General features: G+C 39.2%; 2 protein-coding genes across 4 annotated transcripts; both read right to left on the bottom strand.

Moving 5' to 3' along the window:
- Positions 1-153: 153 nt before the first annotated feature.
- On the bottom strand, positions 154-12815 carry ccnyl1 (cyclin Y-like 1). 3 transcript variants are annotated; one of them, XM_058622949.1, is made up of 10 exons: positions 11843-12815; positions 9640-9714; positions 9218-9261; positions 8748-8848; positions 8028-8063; positions 7870-7921; positions 6392-6511; positions 5483-5649; positions 2837-2999; positions 154-1625 (listed from the first exon to the last, which is right to left on the bottom strand). In XM_058622949.1, exons 1-10 carry the CDS (start codon positions 12003-12005, stop codon positions 1509-1511), a joined length of 1038 nt encoding a protein of 345 aa, XP_058478932.1. In that variant the 5' UTR covers positions 12006-12815; the 3' UTR covers positions 154-1508. The 3 variants fall into 3 exon arrangements, with proteins under 3 accessions (XP_058478932.1, XP_058478933.1, XP_058478934.1); XM_058622950.1 differs by lacking the exon at positions 8028-8063; XM_058622951.1 differs by lacking the exon at positions 9218-9261 and having other exon boundaries at positions 11843-11983.
- A 932-nt stretch (positions 12816-13747) lies between these two features.
- LOC131455444 (cyclic AMP-responsive element-binding protein 1-like) lies at positions 13748-16674 on the bottom strand. The gene is made up of 7 exons (XM_058623072.1): positions 16657-16674; positions 16363-16542; positions 16114-16256; positions 15366-15523; positions 14684-14869; positions 14378-14456; positions 13748-13925 (listed from the first exon to the last, which is right to left on the bottom strand). Exons 1-7 carry the CDS (start codon positions 16672-16674, stop codon positions 13781-13783), a joined length of 909 nt encoding a protein of 302 aa, XP_058479055.1. The 3' UTR covers positions 13748-13780.
- Between the last annotated feature and the right edge of the window lie 8 nt (positions 16675-16682).

The raw sequence follows: 16682 nt of genomic DNA, 5'->3' as shown, positions 1-16682 counted from the left end.
ACACTTAAGAAAACCATATTCATTGACTTAAGACATCAGCAGCTGTATTTAGTCTTTGCTTCCCTCAAGCATCATAATCAGCTTTGTGCTACAACAGTGCACACACACACACACACACAAACACACAATTTGCAATAACCACAACACACTCCATTACATGATTAGTGTTTATTTAAAATACTCCATCAGCAAATGATCTTTTTTGTTCAATAAAAACAAGACATATTTCACAGCTAGTGGCCTACATAGTAAGCAAAAAGGAGGGGAGGATCCATCAATCTCTTTATTACCCCCTCATTATCTATGTAGTCCATTCCAAAGCTCTGGTCAGGGACTGGGACAAGCACAGGACTGATTATCTGTTGACCGCCTCTTTGAGGCAGGACGGCCGGGTTTGAGGGGCATAATACCGAGTCTGGACAGTGGGGACCCAACCTCCATTATGTCATCATCTTAACTGCTTAGACCCACTCAGCAGCAGAACTGATTGAGAATCTGTAAAACTCAGTCCCATTTGACCAACTGTAGTGCATCTGATCTCAGACTGGCACTCCTGACACAAAATCACACACACACATACACACTCAACAGACAACAACTGACTGAATGTGTGCTTTCTTCAGCCAGCTCCTTTAGATTATTTATAGTTTAATACTTCTCATGTGAGACATGCTCTATGCTAAATCCAAATGGGTACATAATTTACTCAAACAGAATGCAACACCACTGGTATCAACAGTAAACAAGTTTGATTTACACTCTCAAAAGTAACTTTTGTATCTCATTTACAAGTATCGGAATTTTGCCTTTGTTCTACCTGTTAAAAAGATTTATTTTGGTGATATTCTATAGTCTTATTTTCACAAAATCCCACAAAAAGACCAAAAAAACTACAAGAAAAGGATTTAGCAGTGATTGCTTGTCAATCCAAGCATGATGTCTTATTCCTTTGTGGTATAAAACTATTAAAAGCCACACTGCTTTACTGGTGAGCCTGAAGTCAGTCCAACATGTACTGTTCTGCCTCACTAGTACATGAAATGTGTATTAATCCGTGGCTAAAATAGTCAAGCACTAATGCCTTTTTAAAGATTTCATATATTACTCACAGTTGATATTCGTCTAGAGCACAAACCAGGAAGTAAACAGACAGACTAACATAAACTTTTTTTCATGGGATTCAGTGAAAAACTAAATATAGTCCAACACCAATCGTTTTGAGGCTAAATGTAATAATTCAAACATGTTTGCGTGTTTATGCTACGATTACTCCTTTGTGCTGGACTGCATTAGATCCAGTCCTGATGACCTTTATAATGGACATAAGGGACAATTAAGAAATAAATAAGGGATTTGTAAAACCAATAACTGTATGGGAAGTTTTAGGTTTGAGGGCACACAGTAGCATCTCAAGGCTGAATCCTGCCTGATGAGGCCATTTCTACTTCTGTGTAGTGGCCATACTTGTCCAGGGCTGACTTTCAGAGGGCAGGCGGTGGAGGTGTGGCCTATGACAGCACAGCGTTGGAGCATCGTATACCTATCAGGTTGTCAACGCTGAAGGATCGTCTCATCGCCGCTCGGCTCAGGTCCTTATACTTGTCTTCACATAGTCTTGAAATGGCCTGGAGAAGAAAAGAAAAAACATGCACGCCTTACAGTTGAAAGCATCATTACGTAATCAGAGGGGGCTGAATTCATGCACAAAAATGTAGAGTTGTCTCACAATTTGACCATTACCATTCAAAAGCATAAACACAATTGGTCATCATTCAGTGAGTTTACATACATGTTGAAAGTACGATTTTAGTCGGACTAAGACAATAATTAGATTTTCTTAATGCCCTGTAAACACATTAGAAAAAATAAAAAAATAAAAAAATCAAGCTAGTCTTAGTCTAAATACCTGGATGATGTGATTCACAGTCTGATTACTCCTGCATGTATTCGCTTAGCCGGACTCGAATCGGACATGGCGTTCTGCACATGCACCAAAATGTTCTTCCCCAGTCTTTGACCCGGAAGCTCTCCCGGAGCTATGGTGGCGTCTTTCTTTGGACAGCACAGCAACCATAAGAGCCGTGCTCCATCTAATTTGTATCACGTTTAACTTGTACAGCAAGTAAGAAACATGCAGAACCAAAGCACGATCCATTTAGCAGTTCACTGTTTGTTTTTCTGTGAGGTCACTCACTAGTGTATAGAGAGATACAGTGCCACCAACGGAGGCGGCGTCAGACATACAATGTCAATAAATTAAATCTCAATCAAATGTAAACCCTGACTCAGCAAGTTGTCCGATTGCCTGACTCAGTCAAGCTACGGCCACAGCTTGATTAAACTGTACATGTAAATGTATGGACTGATCCAATTGAAACTGCTACTAAAATAAACAGTTCTTGTCTTTTTTCCACTTTGTAATTTCACACATCTCACAATTCTTTTAAATCATGCGTGTGACGAGGGCAGAAGAGAAATTAAGATATTTCCATCCTCTACCACTTTATCCTCCACATGAGGGTCGTGGGGGGAGCTGTGCCAATCTCAGCTGACAGAGGGGGATGGGCAGCGTACACCCTGGACAGTTCGCCTGTCCATCACAGGGTCACATACATAGACAAACAACCACCTACTCTCACACTTCTGGTCAATTTAGAGTGTCCTATTTACCTAATTCCACGCGCACACACAGGGAGAACATGCAAACCCCACGCAGAAAGGCCCTTGTTCTGACCGGGCAAGAGTGCTAACCACTACACCAACCATGTGGCCCAAGAGAAATTTACAGATAAATCACAGTCACTAGAAATCATGGTCTGAATATGACTGAGCTCACCTCTAGTTTCTGGGCACGTTGGTTGTTGAGAGGCTCCAGAGGGAAGTTGAGGTTGTTGTCATCAGCCAGCTGCCGCAGATCAAAGTAGTACTTGGCGTAGACACTGGCTGGCACGTTGATATTAAACTGGAGGAGTTCCAGGAAGTGACGCTCCATCTCATTCCTGGAGAGTGGAAAAGGCACCCGAGCGTTACTCCAAATACTCCACGACATTTTCACATCTGCTCTAAACTTGCAGCTGAGGACTACACTGAGTGCAATGGTGTAAGTAGACTGATGACAGCCAGGACAAAATACATGACATGAGAGTGAATAGACGCATGATGGAAGACACAGTCAGAATATGTGTGAGCAATAAATATTTGGGATCAAGCATTAAGGGACTAACTACTTCACTGTCATTGTAGTTTCATCCTATTATAATAATAATTGAGCAGAACTAAACTGAAACAAAATGTCTAAAAATGCTTCCTCGTCTATTTTTAAATTAAGAACACAACCATAAAATGCCATTTACAGAGAAGCCTACAAATATGCAGATGAGCAAAGAAACCACATCTAAGAGCTCAAATGAACTACATATAAATCTGTATTTCTGAGTTTTAAAAAAAATTTGATGATTCCTTGATTATTTTCTTTTTGTAAATTCACACTTAAAGAAGTCACCATCGGAACAGAAAACAAAAACCGCAAATTATGAACTGTAATCAAAATCAAAGTTGCATGAGATCCTGATACATCCTCTATCAAACCTGAATGACGGAGAGGAGGGTGACGTTTACTGTGTTACAGAGAGTGTTGCACTGTGTGGTCATATTATAATAAAAAAAGAGCCTTAATGCAACTACTTTGTGGTGACTTCTTATGTGAACATTAATATATTTAATGCCGCACCAGGTTACAGAGAATTAAATGTTATACAATTTGCAGCATTAGTTCAGTGAAAATCTATAACCGGTATGGAAACTGAAATCTCTCTAAATGAATCAATATTGAATCAAACTGAAAATGGAATCAAATCAGATTCCCATTGTTAATGTTCAAACCTAGTTTCAAACTCGTTTAGTTTTTTTTTATCTGAGCAGCACAGAAAAGGTCACCCTGAACTCAACTGTGGGAAGAAAAAAACATTTTAAACATACTGGGAACGTACATCAGTGATTTGTGTATAAACAACTAACTCCACATAGGAATCTCTTTCATTACACTGACAGGTAACCCAACATGTCTCTCAGGAGTATCAGTAGCTTCAACATTCTCCTCCTCCTCCTCCTCATCATCACAGCAATGAGAAAAGCTGAGGGAGGTAGTTGTCAAGGAGACAGCATCCGGGATGCTTTGTTGGTCAGCAAAGGTGGTGTGAGTGTGCGTGAGTGCGTGTGTGTGTGATGTCTGGTCTCCCAGGGCAACTAATGGAGTGGGCGAGAGCCTGGACCATTATGTACAAGGAGTGAGAGCACTTGAGACCCTCCCCTCCAATTCTGTCTGTTTCTCTATCTACTCTTCCTCCAATCCCTCCATCCAGACTGAGCGGGCTCACAAAGACACTTCAATGGCAGCAATGGAAACAGACCAGAGAGTGTGTAGGTCAGACATGCACCATGAGAGGGAGGAGAGAGTCAGAGAGAGAGAGGGAGATGGGGGCTCTCGGAAAGAGAACACACATCGCAAAAAACAAGGAGGCACTTTCAACCTCTTTTATATACAACCACACAAACAAACAGAGGAAAAGCAATTGTAGGAAATAAAGCCCGGGTGCTCCGAATGCAGTCCCTGGCCTCTTCACAGGCACCATGTGATAGAAAATATGCTACAGCTTCCATCTCTGCCAGCACTTTTCTTCTACCTGCTTTTAGTGCATCTGTGTTATGCTTCGTCTCTTAGAGACAGGGGGTCTCAGAACTCAAGAGCCACAGTGATCAATCAATTAATAATCAACTAAAATAACAGTAAACTATTTTGACAATCAATTTAAGAAGAAAAAGGTAATAACCAAGACAAGCTTGCTGATTTTTCAGCGTCTTACATGTGGGTATGTTCTGGTTTCTCTCCTCCATATAACAAATAAATAATTTTATGGAGTAGACAACTAATACACAGATTTTATCATTAATATAATCGTTAGTCGCAACCCTTATGAATCTCAATTTCTTTGTTATATCGCACAAAGAAACCAGAAAATAATCACATTATGAAGCTGAAAAATTAATTAATTCTGAGAAGAAAAAAAATTGAAATTAAAATAATTGATTTTCAAAAAAGTTGGCGATTAATTGAGTAATCGATCAATCAGCAGCCTTATCTGGGATCATTAAACGTTTTATTAAGATGCAAGATTAAACTCATAAAATTTTTATATCATTTTATTGTTGGGTCACAGAACTTTTTTTTTTTTTTTTTTTTTTTTAAATAAAGCATATCTTAAGATATCTTGGATATTTTAAGTACACTACTTTGCTAGCTACAACTCAAACTTAAAGAACACAATAAAATGTTTTTTAGAATATTGTATATTAAATCCTACTTCCAAGAAAGACATGTTAAGAGACAGATATGATCCAAAAACTCTAGAAACCATTCCTTAGTTGTTGTTTTTTTCAATTCAATTAAAAATAATGAATGGAAAAATTGAAAAAGCAAACTCACATGTCCTCCACAGTGATGTCTTTAAGGATCTGGCAGTAGTCGACATTCCACACAGCCTGGTCGTCCCAGACTTTGGAAGCCAATAAGATGGCTCCCAGGACAATGTATTTCCAGTTGGCAGGGCAGATATCCAGCTCAGCGTAGGTCAGCAAGCGTTCCAAGTACACCTTGTGAAAGAAGTATGTTAAAAAAAGTTACAGTTTCAACTGAAGAATAGTTAAGCATAATTTAAACAAGGCATTTGGACATTTAAATGCATAATGCAAGTGTAGGTAAACTTGGAAAGATTTTCTCTCTGTTGCTATTTTGTCGAGGCACAGATATTCAACCATGTTGGTCGAAGACACAAATCATGGAGTGAAAAATAAATGATAATTTAGAACCACGATAACCTTTTCATGTAAATGAGGAGTAAATAGGATGGGATTCGAGTTTTTTTTTTTTAAAAAAGAGAAAAAAGTAAACACAGCCAATTTTCTCACCAAGTGTACAATCCTAACATTTTGGACAAGAATTTCATCGTCATTCTTGTTATTTAATATAAATGTGTTGAATGGTACAATATGCAAGACCATTACGATAGTATTTTTGGCCACATCCCATTAGATATTTTGTTATTTGATCTTCACACACTTGGTCACTCAAGAGTCACTTGCATTTGGATCATGACTTTACTGCCCTCTGGTGACCAATCAATGTCACTGAATTTCAGTCGCAAGTAAAACACACAAATGTCTGCTCTTCAGCAATAAAATACTAAATCCAATATAAATTATAATGGCATCAATATCAAAGACCTCTCAGTTGTACCAGCACAATTATACAAATAAAACCAATTTAATACTAAAGATTTGCATTTTCACTAGTCACGCATACCAACATTTAAAAATGCTGAAGAGAACCACTTACAAGAGTGACAATGGCACATTCTGCTGTGAGCTGTGCAGCACTGAAGAGTGTTCGGACAAAGCGGTAGATCAGTTTGTGTTCTGGGTCAACATGGAAGTAGTCAGCTGGCACTGCCTCTCTCTGTGTGGGATGATGAGAGACACACGTCAATGACGACACAAACAAATCTGAGGGAAGGGAGAGTAATGTACAGAGCCTTGAACTGAAGTCCACCTGTTATTATGGTGGTTTATCTGCCCATTAATCCATTTTCTATGTACCGATATGGCTAAATCCTTTTCCGTTAATCATGGACGAATGGAGAATGTAAAAGGCAATATGATCCTTCTTCACCAGTAAGAATACAAGTAAGCCAGGATCACACTGTAATGACCAAACAATGCATTTGTAATAGGTTGGAGTACAATTGTTTTATAATGTATGCATGTTGTGGTATACTCCTCTTTATCTTGGAGCAGTCATCCAGAATCTAAGCAAAGAGGTTTGGTAACTTCATTGTGGAATGAGACACGTTATCACTTTGTCTACAACTTGACAAAAATCATTTACAAAGATGGTCAATGACAAAGAGACAGGACCTTTTCCCTTTCTTTTGTCAACACTCTTTTCTTTTTTTAAAGAAAAAATTAATCACACCCTGTTTTAATGACTCATGACTAAGTGCTGGTATGGACAGTATACAAGGTGATATGCTGTCCTGGTGCCAAATAATACAGTACTGCAAACAAAAGGAGGTTCAACTGTCATTTAAAGCTATGCATTACAGTGCAACCATGGATATAAAAAGTAGCACAAAGTAGACAAAAAAGGAAGCTTTTAGAACCTAATATCTAGTATGGTATTCATTTCATACACAGGAAGACTATGGACTTTTGTTCCCATTATTTCCATTCAAGTGCATTTGGAGGGGATCTTTACTGAATGAAAATTGCTAACGACAAATACAAATGGCATGCGAATGACTATCTGCAGGTAAAAGAACATCAGGCAAACACAAAAGGTGTGTTTGTCTCTTCAACATACACATATTCTATGCATTTTTCTGTGCATTTTAGCTAAATGGGTTGATAAACAATAGATGGATAATCTTAACTAAAGAAATAATAAAAATGCACATATTTTTCTTAGTTGAAATTTCAAATGATGGTGTCTCAACCCATTGACCACAGAAAACTTTGTTTGTTTGTTTTTTTAACTCTTTTCCCCCAGTACTGTTAGTTGTATTTCAAATGTAATGGTCCAGAAAGAGTAGCACAGAGGCTTTAATCAGAATGTACTCGGCGTGGGACTCAGAAGCTGCATCATCTTGCCAGACATTTTTCCCTGCAGTCTAACTTGTCTTCTGCTAATTATATTAGAATAATATTGCTTAAAATGTCATCACAAATCCTAATTATACAGCATGCGATGTAGAAATGATACACAATCAAAATTAAAGAAACATTGTTGGTTACTTCATTATTTTCCCCATTACTCACAGATAAGGGGTGCAACTTCTCATCAAAGATGTCCAGTGACCTGTCTGAGTCCCTAAACAACAAACAAAACATCTGTTAACACACATACTCATGCTTACTTGTTTAAGAATCAAAGTGTCCCACATATAAAAAAGATGAAATTAAGGTTGCAATCTTACCTGTTTTTGATGTGGTAGTATATTGCTAACGTGACACTAGAGACAAAGTAAAATGAAGGAAACGTTTTATAGCTTCAACAAAAACATTTCAGTGAGAGAACAGTATTAAACTGTGTCAATGTGTGTGTGTGGGAGAGCGTATGGTGTAACAAAACTAGGGCTGCAACTAACAATTATTTTCACAATGGATTAATCTGAAAATTGTTTTCTCAATTAATCGAGTACTTGTCTAAAAATGTCAGAAAATGCAGATATGTGTGGTGATATATTTGAGTGTCTTGTTTTGTCCACAAACCAAAATTATTCACTTTTCTATGTCACATGGAGCAAAAACACCCCAAAAATATTCACATTTAAGAAGCTTAAAAATCAGAAAGCTTATTTTAATTGTAGAAAAAAAACACTGATCAACACAGCTGACAATTAATTTAGTTGTTGATTAATAATCGATTAATCAAATAATCGCTGCAGTCCTTAACAAAACATCTGTACATAATAAGCTGATTTCCCAACACACACTGAGATAATCCCGATGAAATAGGATGACCCAGGTTTAACTGAAAATAACTTCCTATAATTAGCCAGAAAAGCATCTGTTTTAGTCACACATGCATAATGTATTACTTTAGGATAACCATGCTGTGATACAACAGGATATTCTCTCATGTGAACTTAATGACATTTGGACAACAACATTGTGCGTGTGTGCAATTTTCTCACCATTTGATTGTGCTTTTGAGGTTTGGCTGGCTAACGGTGCTGTCATCTATGAAAATTGTGGAACAAGAGCTGTACTTCTTTGACAGTGGTCCAGGAGACACCTTGAGACATGGAAATTGCAAAATCATACACTTTGGATGTGATGGCTGCCTTTCTTTAGACTGACTCTAGATTTGTGAATCGCTGTTCACACCAGAGCTGATGTTTGCCGTCATATCTATGGCTATTTGCAGCTGATCCATACCAATTTCCACTTGATGTAAAATTCAGAACAATAACAGGTGAATAAAAAATATGAAAACAACATTCACTATCAAGGAATCAATGTATCCACAAAACTATCTGGCTTTACTAACTTGAACTGGTTAATGTACAGCAACATTCCACCTGCAAGTCACTAAAAATAATAAAACTTATTTAGCACCTACAATTAAAAGATTTGTGATCCACATCAACTTTTGGAAACTTACATGACTGATGTGATTAATGTGGTTGCTTTTCCTTTTGTCTCGTACTGTAAAAGACAAAGACAAATGTTGAGTAACGCAAAGCTAGAAGCAAGTATTCACATTTACTTGCACCTCATTATATACAAAATAATTGTTTTTTGTATTACTTATTGACTTGACTGAGATGCTTGTGGCTCTAGTGGGTTTGTAATACACTCCCACCTTCATCAAGCTACAGAGTATGTGGTGATCATTGAAAGACCAATAATTTAACAATTAAACCAACTGCAAAATAATTTCACCATTTCACCATTTCAGACCAAATGCATTTACTTTAATTTAAACAAGGTGTTAACCATATACAGTATGATATGTGTGTGTCTGGTTCTAAAGGAAATTCATGTGAATCACTGCCATGTGTGCGTCATGTTAGGATTGCTCACCGTCTGTCTGAGACTTGCTAAGGAAGATGGTGCTCGCTCGGGCGTGGTCTGAGGGGTTAGACTCAAAAGCCAGCTCTGGGGAAACAATTCAAGTACATTATGGAGGCGGCTTAATAACAAAGGCATATTATGTGGGATAGGGAGGGAGAAAAAATGAGATGAGGAAGTTTATTAACATGACGGTCAAAACTGGTGGCATTGCTTCACAGTTTAACAATGATGTCATTGTCCAACACAGGTCATAGGTTGACCACGTACGCATAAACAATCGGAAATTTGGAAGAGCTAAACATTAACTTGCTGACTGACAGGTGAGACTGTATAAATAATCCATTTTCTATGCTGTTCAATTCTGCTGAAAGTCACTTATTCACATTTAACATATAACTATTTCACTTAAACAGTGATAAATATGTATACAAAGTAAAGCAATGCAAACACAAAGAAAGAGCTAAATTAAATTCAGTGAATTTTACACAAGCCCAATATAAAGAACTGCCCCACCAAATCTGTGCATACAGCACATTATATAGGGATTATGTGATGGCAGCATTTGTGATGTGAGGACAGAAAGAGGAGACATTAGGAATGTAGGAAGGACTGCGGGACCAATTCTGACCCTCACCCTGCCAACAGCTGGTCTCACCATTCTGCACTCATTCACTGCATAGTCCACAACAACATGAATGGAATGAACACTGCGTGTCTGGGAGGGAATGAGGATTGGCACCATTGGGCGCAACAGAATAAAACTGACCCGAGGCCTACATGTGAGCAACTCCCCTGATGAGAGGCCTTTCAAAGCACGAGCACAGCCCTGTCATAGCAGTTGATATGGCTATGTTAAGATAATGTTATTGATCAACCCATTTCAAAAGTGTATTATTGTTTCTTAGTCTTGCTTAGGGAAACATCTCTCTCAATTCTTCTTTATTCCTTCTAACGCTAGTCCACGATATGCTAAGAAAATACAAGGACAGGAATTGTTTTGATAGCTAATTGCTGAGTGGTTAATGTGGCGCCACAAAGATGAGTGCTTTGTTTTCCTTGTTAATGTCCAACTTGGTCATATGAAACCAGTGTGATCAATATGATGCAGTGCTCTGCTTTAGGAGAGTCAAGAATGTCATCATCATCATCATCAGTGCACTGCTGGCAGTTAGGTGGAAGTAAACAAGAACGGCAACTTGGCAGTCACTGAAGAGGGTCTGTGTGCGCAGTTCCCCAACAGTTGTGAAATATAGAACATACAAACTGTTGTGTGTTGTTACACTTAGGTGGAGGCCCATCTCTAGCTACAATATATTGAGTACTTTAGCCTTCTTGACTCTCAATTAGATTGCCATTACTGTTGTTGGACTTGTTATCCTACACTCAGCTGTACTCAGTCCAGTTTTAAATGGTATTGTTTTATAAAGTCTCAATGACATGGCCCCACCTTATCTGGCCAAACTCCAACAGTCTCACACTCAAGCCAGTGCACTGAGGTAAAGAAAAACAATCACTCTTTAACATCTCTAGATACAGGCTCAAGGACAGAGGTGATGACGCCTCTTCAGTAATGGCCCGTAAGTTGGGGAAAAGCCTTTACGTAAGAGATTCTCAGACCCTTGAGCAATGAAAATGCTGAAGACCACTCTCTTCTTGTTGGCTTTTGGGTCTGGTTGAGCAAGATTCCTTACAAGATACCTTTGAAGTTTTTTGTGTATTCTAGCTCATATTTATTCCTGATTTATGTGTTAGAGATTTTTGTTTATATCTGAATTTCAATTGTTTGTTTGTACTTTATGTACACATGTTTTGAGATGATGGAAAGGCAACAGTAACTCAAATAACAAAAATTACAACCAAGGTAAGCAGAGCACCATCTCTGAATGAATAACACGTTGAACCTCGAAACAGATTGATTTAAGCAGCATAAGACCACACACCAGGTGGCAATTTATTAGGTGTCCAGTGTAATCTAATATAAGTCAAATAACGTGACCGTGGGTGTAACTTAAGATAATTAACTTCAGTGTGTGCCAGTAAAGTGGATATGTTTGAGTACGTGTTTGCACAAGAAGGGCAGATAAATACAATGTATAATTTGTTTTGGAGTCACAGGGAGCTCATCCTTGTGTTAGCGTCTGAATTAAGGTGACATCCTCCCTGAAAACAAACTGTGTGAAAATCAAGTTGGAGCAGTGTAATCACCACCTACCATCGGGGACCTCTCTGTCACTTATATGCTGCAGGTAGGGCACAGTGTTATCATCGCTCACTTCGGTGCTGGTCTGGAACTCCTCCAGACGCTCTGGCGGTTGTCTTGAAGGTAGTTTGGGGCTCGACTCGGGAGAGACGCAGCATGATACCGTGTTTCCCATTCCAACCCGAGTGCAAGCTTCTCAGTGCGGCAACCAAGTCCAAGTAGTGCAAATATAAGAAGCTAGCTAAAGCGAGCTTCCGCCTGCCTCATAAACATTACCAGGCTATGGTCAGTACTAACACAACACTATCTTTGTGTGCTAAACCGTTGCTGTCCAACTCCAAGGAATTGCATTCCTGCCCATTTGAGGGTGTACAGAGCTTAGCTCACCCTGTTGTGGAGAACGGATGTCGCCTTCAGTAATATTCAATGGGTTCTGGTGACTGCAATAGACAAGCAGCTGCTAGTTGAGTCCAGGTGGTCGCCGATTCATTCATACATCCGTTCATTCATTCAACATACAGGAGTTTCGCTGCTAAGTAGCTAAGTAGCATCGAAGCGAGCTAGCTAACAAGTTAACTTTCTTCTGTTACACAAACAATTCACTTTTGACCGTTGAATAAACCAACATGCCTCTATATTTTAAATACTTCGTTACTTCGTGAAGCGGAATCCTGGAAAACCCGTGGTATGGCACTTTCCAAACAATTCCACATAGGTCTCCTTTCTCTCGGCTCGGTGTTTTTTCCTAATTTAGCCCGATGCTTCAGCGGCCTCCAGTAAAGGACCAAGACAAGGCAAGGAAAATCCAAGAGTGTGGAAAGAAATTCTCAATGAGGTGAAAATGGTTAGACCATTTTTTGGTTCGTCACGAGACAACCAACTCTGTTCGCTGTTCCGGACTCCTCCATCCGTGTCTACACCCAGTCACATATGATGGATGTCCTACCCGCCGCCGCCGCCATCTGTTGCCCGGTGCTAGCCAACGGTACCACTTAACGCAGATGTCTTACTCCCGCCCACTTAGAAATTCACTTCAATCCTATTGGCTGAAAAAATCTAAACCACGACCTGTAATAGCACGTCATTGGTTGAAGAAGCTGTCTATTAGATGCGATTTAAATCTGCTAAATGTATTTACAACGCTGCTATTTTTGTATCACCCCCGACCCACACCCTTTTTTGACAGTGAATCAATGCGTCCCTCCTCATTCATGCAAAATGAGAGATGGGGTGGATGTAACGCCCCATTATTTATCCGATTAATTATCCAATAATATTGATTCATCTGTTACAATTCAAATATTGGTTGGTGTCTTCAACAGTTTACACTTTACCTGGTTGGGGTTTTTACAGGATTTTTCTGAAAATATAAATTTTATGACGCTGCAACATTTAGTGGCAGGAAATACACAAGTACTGCACTCAAGAGGAAATCTGGGTTGTGTACTTGAGTTTTCCTGTGATGGTATGGTACATCTTTGCTCAAATTGCTCAAAGCTGTATAAACAAAGCTGACAGACACATTAAATAAAAGGGATGCATCCTTAACAATGACCTTGATGAATTCAATCATATTCCAAGATAAATGGTTTTTAACTCAGCTATAATAATAAGATGTAGTATCCTGGAAAAAGCAGTTTGAAATGACATTTCCAACAGTTGTCAGCAGCTGATTCTACCCTTTTAATGATGTTGCACAGGCATCTAACTACTGTTTTGTAAACATCTAGGACTTTCTCACTGAATTTCTTCTGTACACATTTAGTTGTATTAAGTTTTCCTTCAAATTGATTACACTCACTGGCAGGCCACTGAAGATGTTTATGTTTTATAAGCAGAACTAAATGAGGACAACTATGACAAAAAGAGGGGCAGCCATGTGTCAACTACACGGTCTGACAGGAAGAATCAAACAGTTAAAGTATTTGAAAGGAACTAAAATGCTACTAATTACTCAGATTTGTGGCAGTAAAGGTCTTTAAGGGCTTTAAGTTCTTCAATTAGAGTCTTGTTTTGGTTCTCCAGGATGGCCATTCGGTTATCCAGACACTCAACATACTCCTTCTTCTTCCTGCGACATTCACGGGCTGCCTCTCTGTAGGAAGGACAGGATACAATTAAATTGTATTTGTATTGTTTGTTTTGTTTTTGGTTTCAATTCTATGACGACTACTCTATTACTAATTATTTGTTCTTTGTTTTGCTGAATAGACCTACATACATCAAGGATTAGGAACAACTCATTAAGAACATCATACTTATATAACAAGTAATCAGAACCAGTTTCGAACATTTTGTTTCTTTGCGACATGGAGCACTATTCTGACACTACCATCTTCATGCCACAGCTGAACTTCTTTCCTCTGTCTGCAGGATCTTGTGCATTACAGTGCTGACACTGACTGAATAATTGCATTAATAAGCAGCAAAATAATCAGTAAGTGCAATAAAAGGCTTTAGCATTGTGATATTGTACTTTGGTCACTATTTAGCAGCTGAGGATGCTGTGAATTTACTGAAACAAATACACACACACATATACAGTACCTGTTCTTCATGAGGCGGACCTCCCGTTTGCAGGAGAGATTGTCTGTGGCACTGTAGGTGGGGAACTCACTGGAGAAAGCTGGCGGGTACAAAAGGTAGAAAGTGGATGTTAAAATTTGAATGAATTGAAAGTAAAATTTAGATTCAGATTCTTATTCTCAAATTGGACACTCTAAATTGACCGCAGGTGTGAGTGTGAGAGTTGACGGTTGTGTCATGCCAGCTGAGATTGGCACAGCAAACCCTGTGACCCTCATGTCGAGGATAAATCGGGAGAAAATGAGTGAGTGAGATTCTCATTCTCACCTTGGACAACCACCTGGTTACTGGGAACCTGTATCTGTTGGCCATCACTGGTCTGTGCATACTGGAGGATCGTGGCTCCAGGCTGGGCAGCTGCTGCTGCGTTAGTCAAGGCCAGAGTTTGAAGGCCCTGGGCCCCATCTGTGATGTTATTAGCCAGTTGAATGGCCCCACATTGTGTAATTGCAACTGTGTGATTTGGAGAGAGGGACAGAAATGTGTTAAATTCAGCTAATATTATAGTATAACATCTAACTTTTGCTATGTAGGAAACAATAGCAGCACAAAGCAGATAAGAAATAATTTGTTTTTCCAACTTTTTTAATGAAACACGTCAGGAGGTATTTGTCTACTTTAATACTTTGTTAAGACATGATGTATCAAGTCATATTTTGATGATGGAACAGCTACAGTTACTCATGTGATCTGTTGCCAATATAAATACTCCTCAGACAAGTGGTAAATAAATAGGTTGATCAAAATGCCAGAAAAAAATGGGAAAAACATTTCCTATGTTTTCTTTTTGCTGTATATTTCTTGAAGGAGGGAAGGAAGTTCTTTTGGCTTTAAAATGCTCCACATTGTAACGTTGTTTGATGACAAATATTGTGGTTGTGTTGTCACATTGCATAATATGCCTGTTATTGCTATTAATGACAACTTTATGGGTAAATATATCACCTACTATATTGACCACTGCTGATGTGGTAGATGGATGTGGGGATGTGGGGAGTATCCGTGATAATTGTGGGTGTGGCAGACACAGCAAACAAATCCTCCTCCACCTTCCCCCCCTTGATACAAGGAACATCCAGCACGGATGAAAGGCCATTCAGGATTTTCCTGTTTAAACAAACAAACATAGGAGTTACTCACAAAAACTAGTGGGTGGGGTAAGTGGGATGTCCTGAACTGAGTCCTAATACATAATAGCCGTTTTAAACTAGGTAGGGTTTGTCCTATTTAAACTGAATGTACATGTTTGAGGCAGCAATTGGTCTCTATGCGAAATCTACACACCATGTGTTTCTTTAAAAAGGAGACGCAAAAACGGAGGAATAACAGCAGGGCCTTCTTGATGCTTAGTGCTCAGGCCCTAAAAACGATTGGGCAAAAGAGTTTGAACAAAGCGTGTCTTGGATTGGCAGCTGAAGCATGTAAACTGGGCATCGCAAATGTAAATGCATCACAGTAAAATATTGGTTTATCAGTTTGAACATTGGCGGCTTTTTCTTCCAGATGGTCCCTCATTCTCCTCTCCCTCAGACATGCTTCAGACACATGGTGTGAGTGAAACTGGAGCGAGGCAGAGCAAGAGATAAAGTGGCAGTCCTTATAAGCTCGCTTCCCCTCTGCTCACATGCCGTTGACTGGCCTGCAAGCAAGTTGGGGGAAATATAAAACACGACATGTCAATTGTTGAAGCAAGTTACCTGTTTGAAGTTTGTTGTGACAGAATCTCTCTGCTTTTTTGAGACACAGTCACACTGTCTACTGACTTCTGAGAATCCTCACGTTCTGCTATGTTGGAGATCTGGAACAAACAAACCAAACACAAATGAATCAAACTACATTTCTAACATTAGATGCTCCTACATCTTTTCGTGTGTCCATTTGTGTTTTACCTGTACATCCTGGACCCGAGAGGACTGGATGACAGAAGGATGTGGAGTCTGGATGACAGAAGGATGTGGAGTCTGGATGACAGAAGGATGTGGAGTCTGGATGACAGAAGGATGTGGAGCCTGGATGACACTGCGGACCTGAACTGTCTGTCCATTGGGAAGTTGGACCAGCATGACTGTGGGACCTGTTGTTGAGTTGTGTCCTGTCATGGATACCTGAAACATTGAACTAGCCTGCTGATTGTGCACATCATTTCATCTGTACATGGGTTGTCTTTGTATGGAATTTCATCTCCAATGAAATGCAATTTCTTTTTCCCATAGGTACTCCAAACACAAGTCACAACTTACCATGCATGCCCATGTCATAATGTGGC

This window comes from Solea solea, chromosome 2 (assembly GCF_958295425.1).
Source record: "Solea solea chromosome 2, fSolSol10.1, whole genome shotgun sequence".
Lineage (NCBI taxonomy): Eukaryota > Metazoa > Chordata > Actinopteri > Pleuronectiformes > Soleidae > Solea > Solea solea.
Note: the sequence above shows the minus strand (reverse complement) of the source record. Positions and strands in the feature narration are given on the sequence as shown.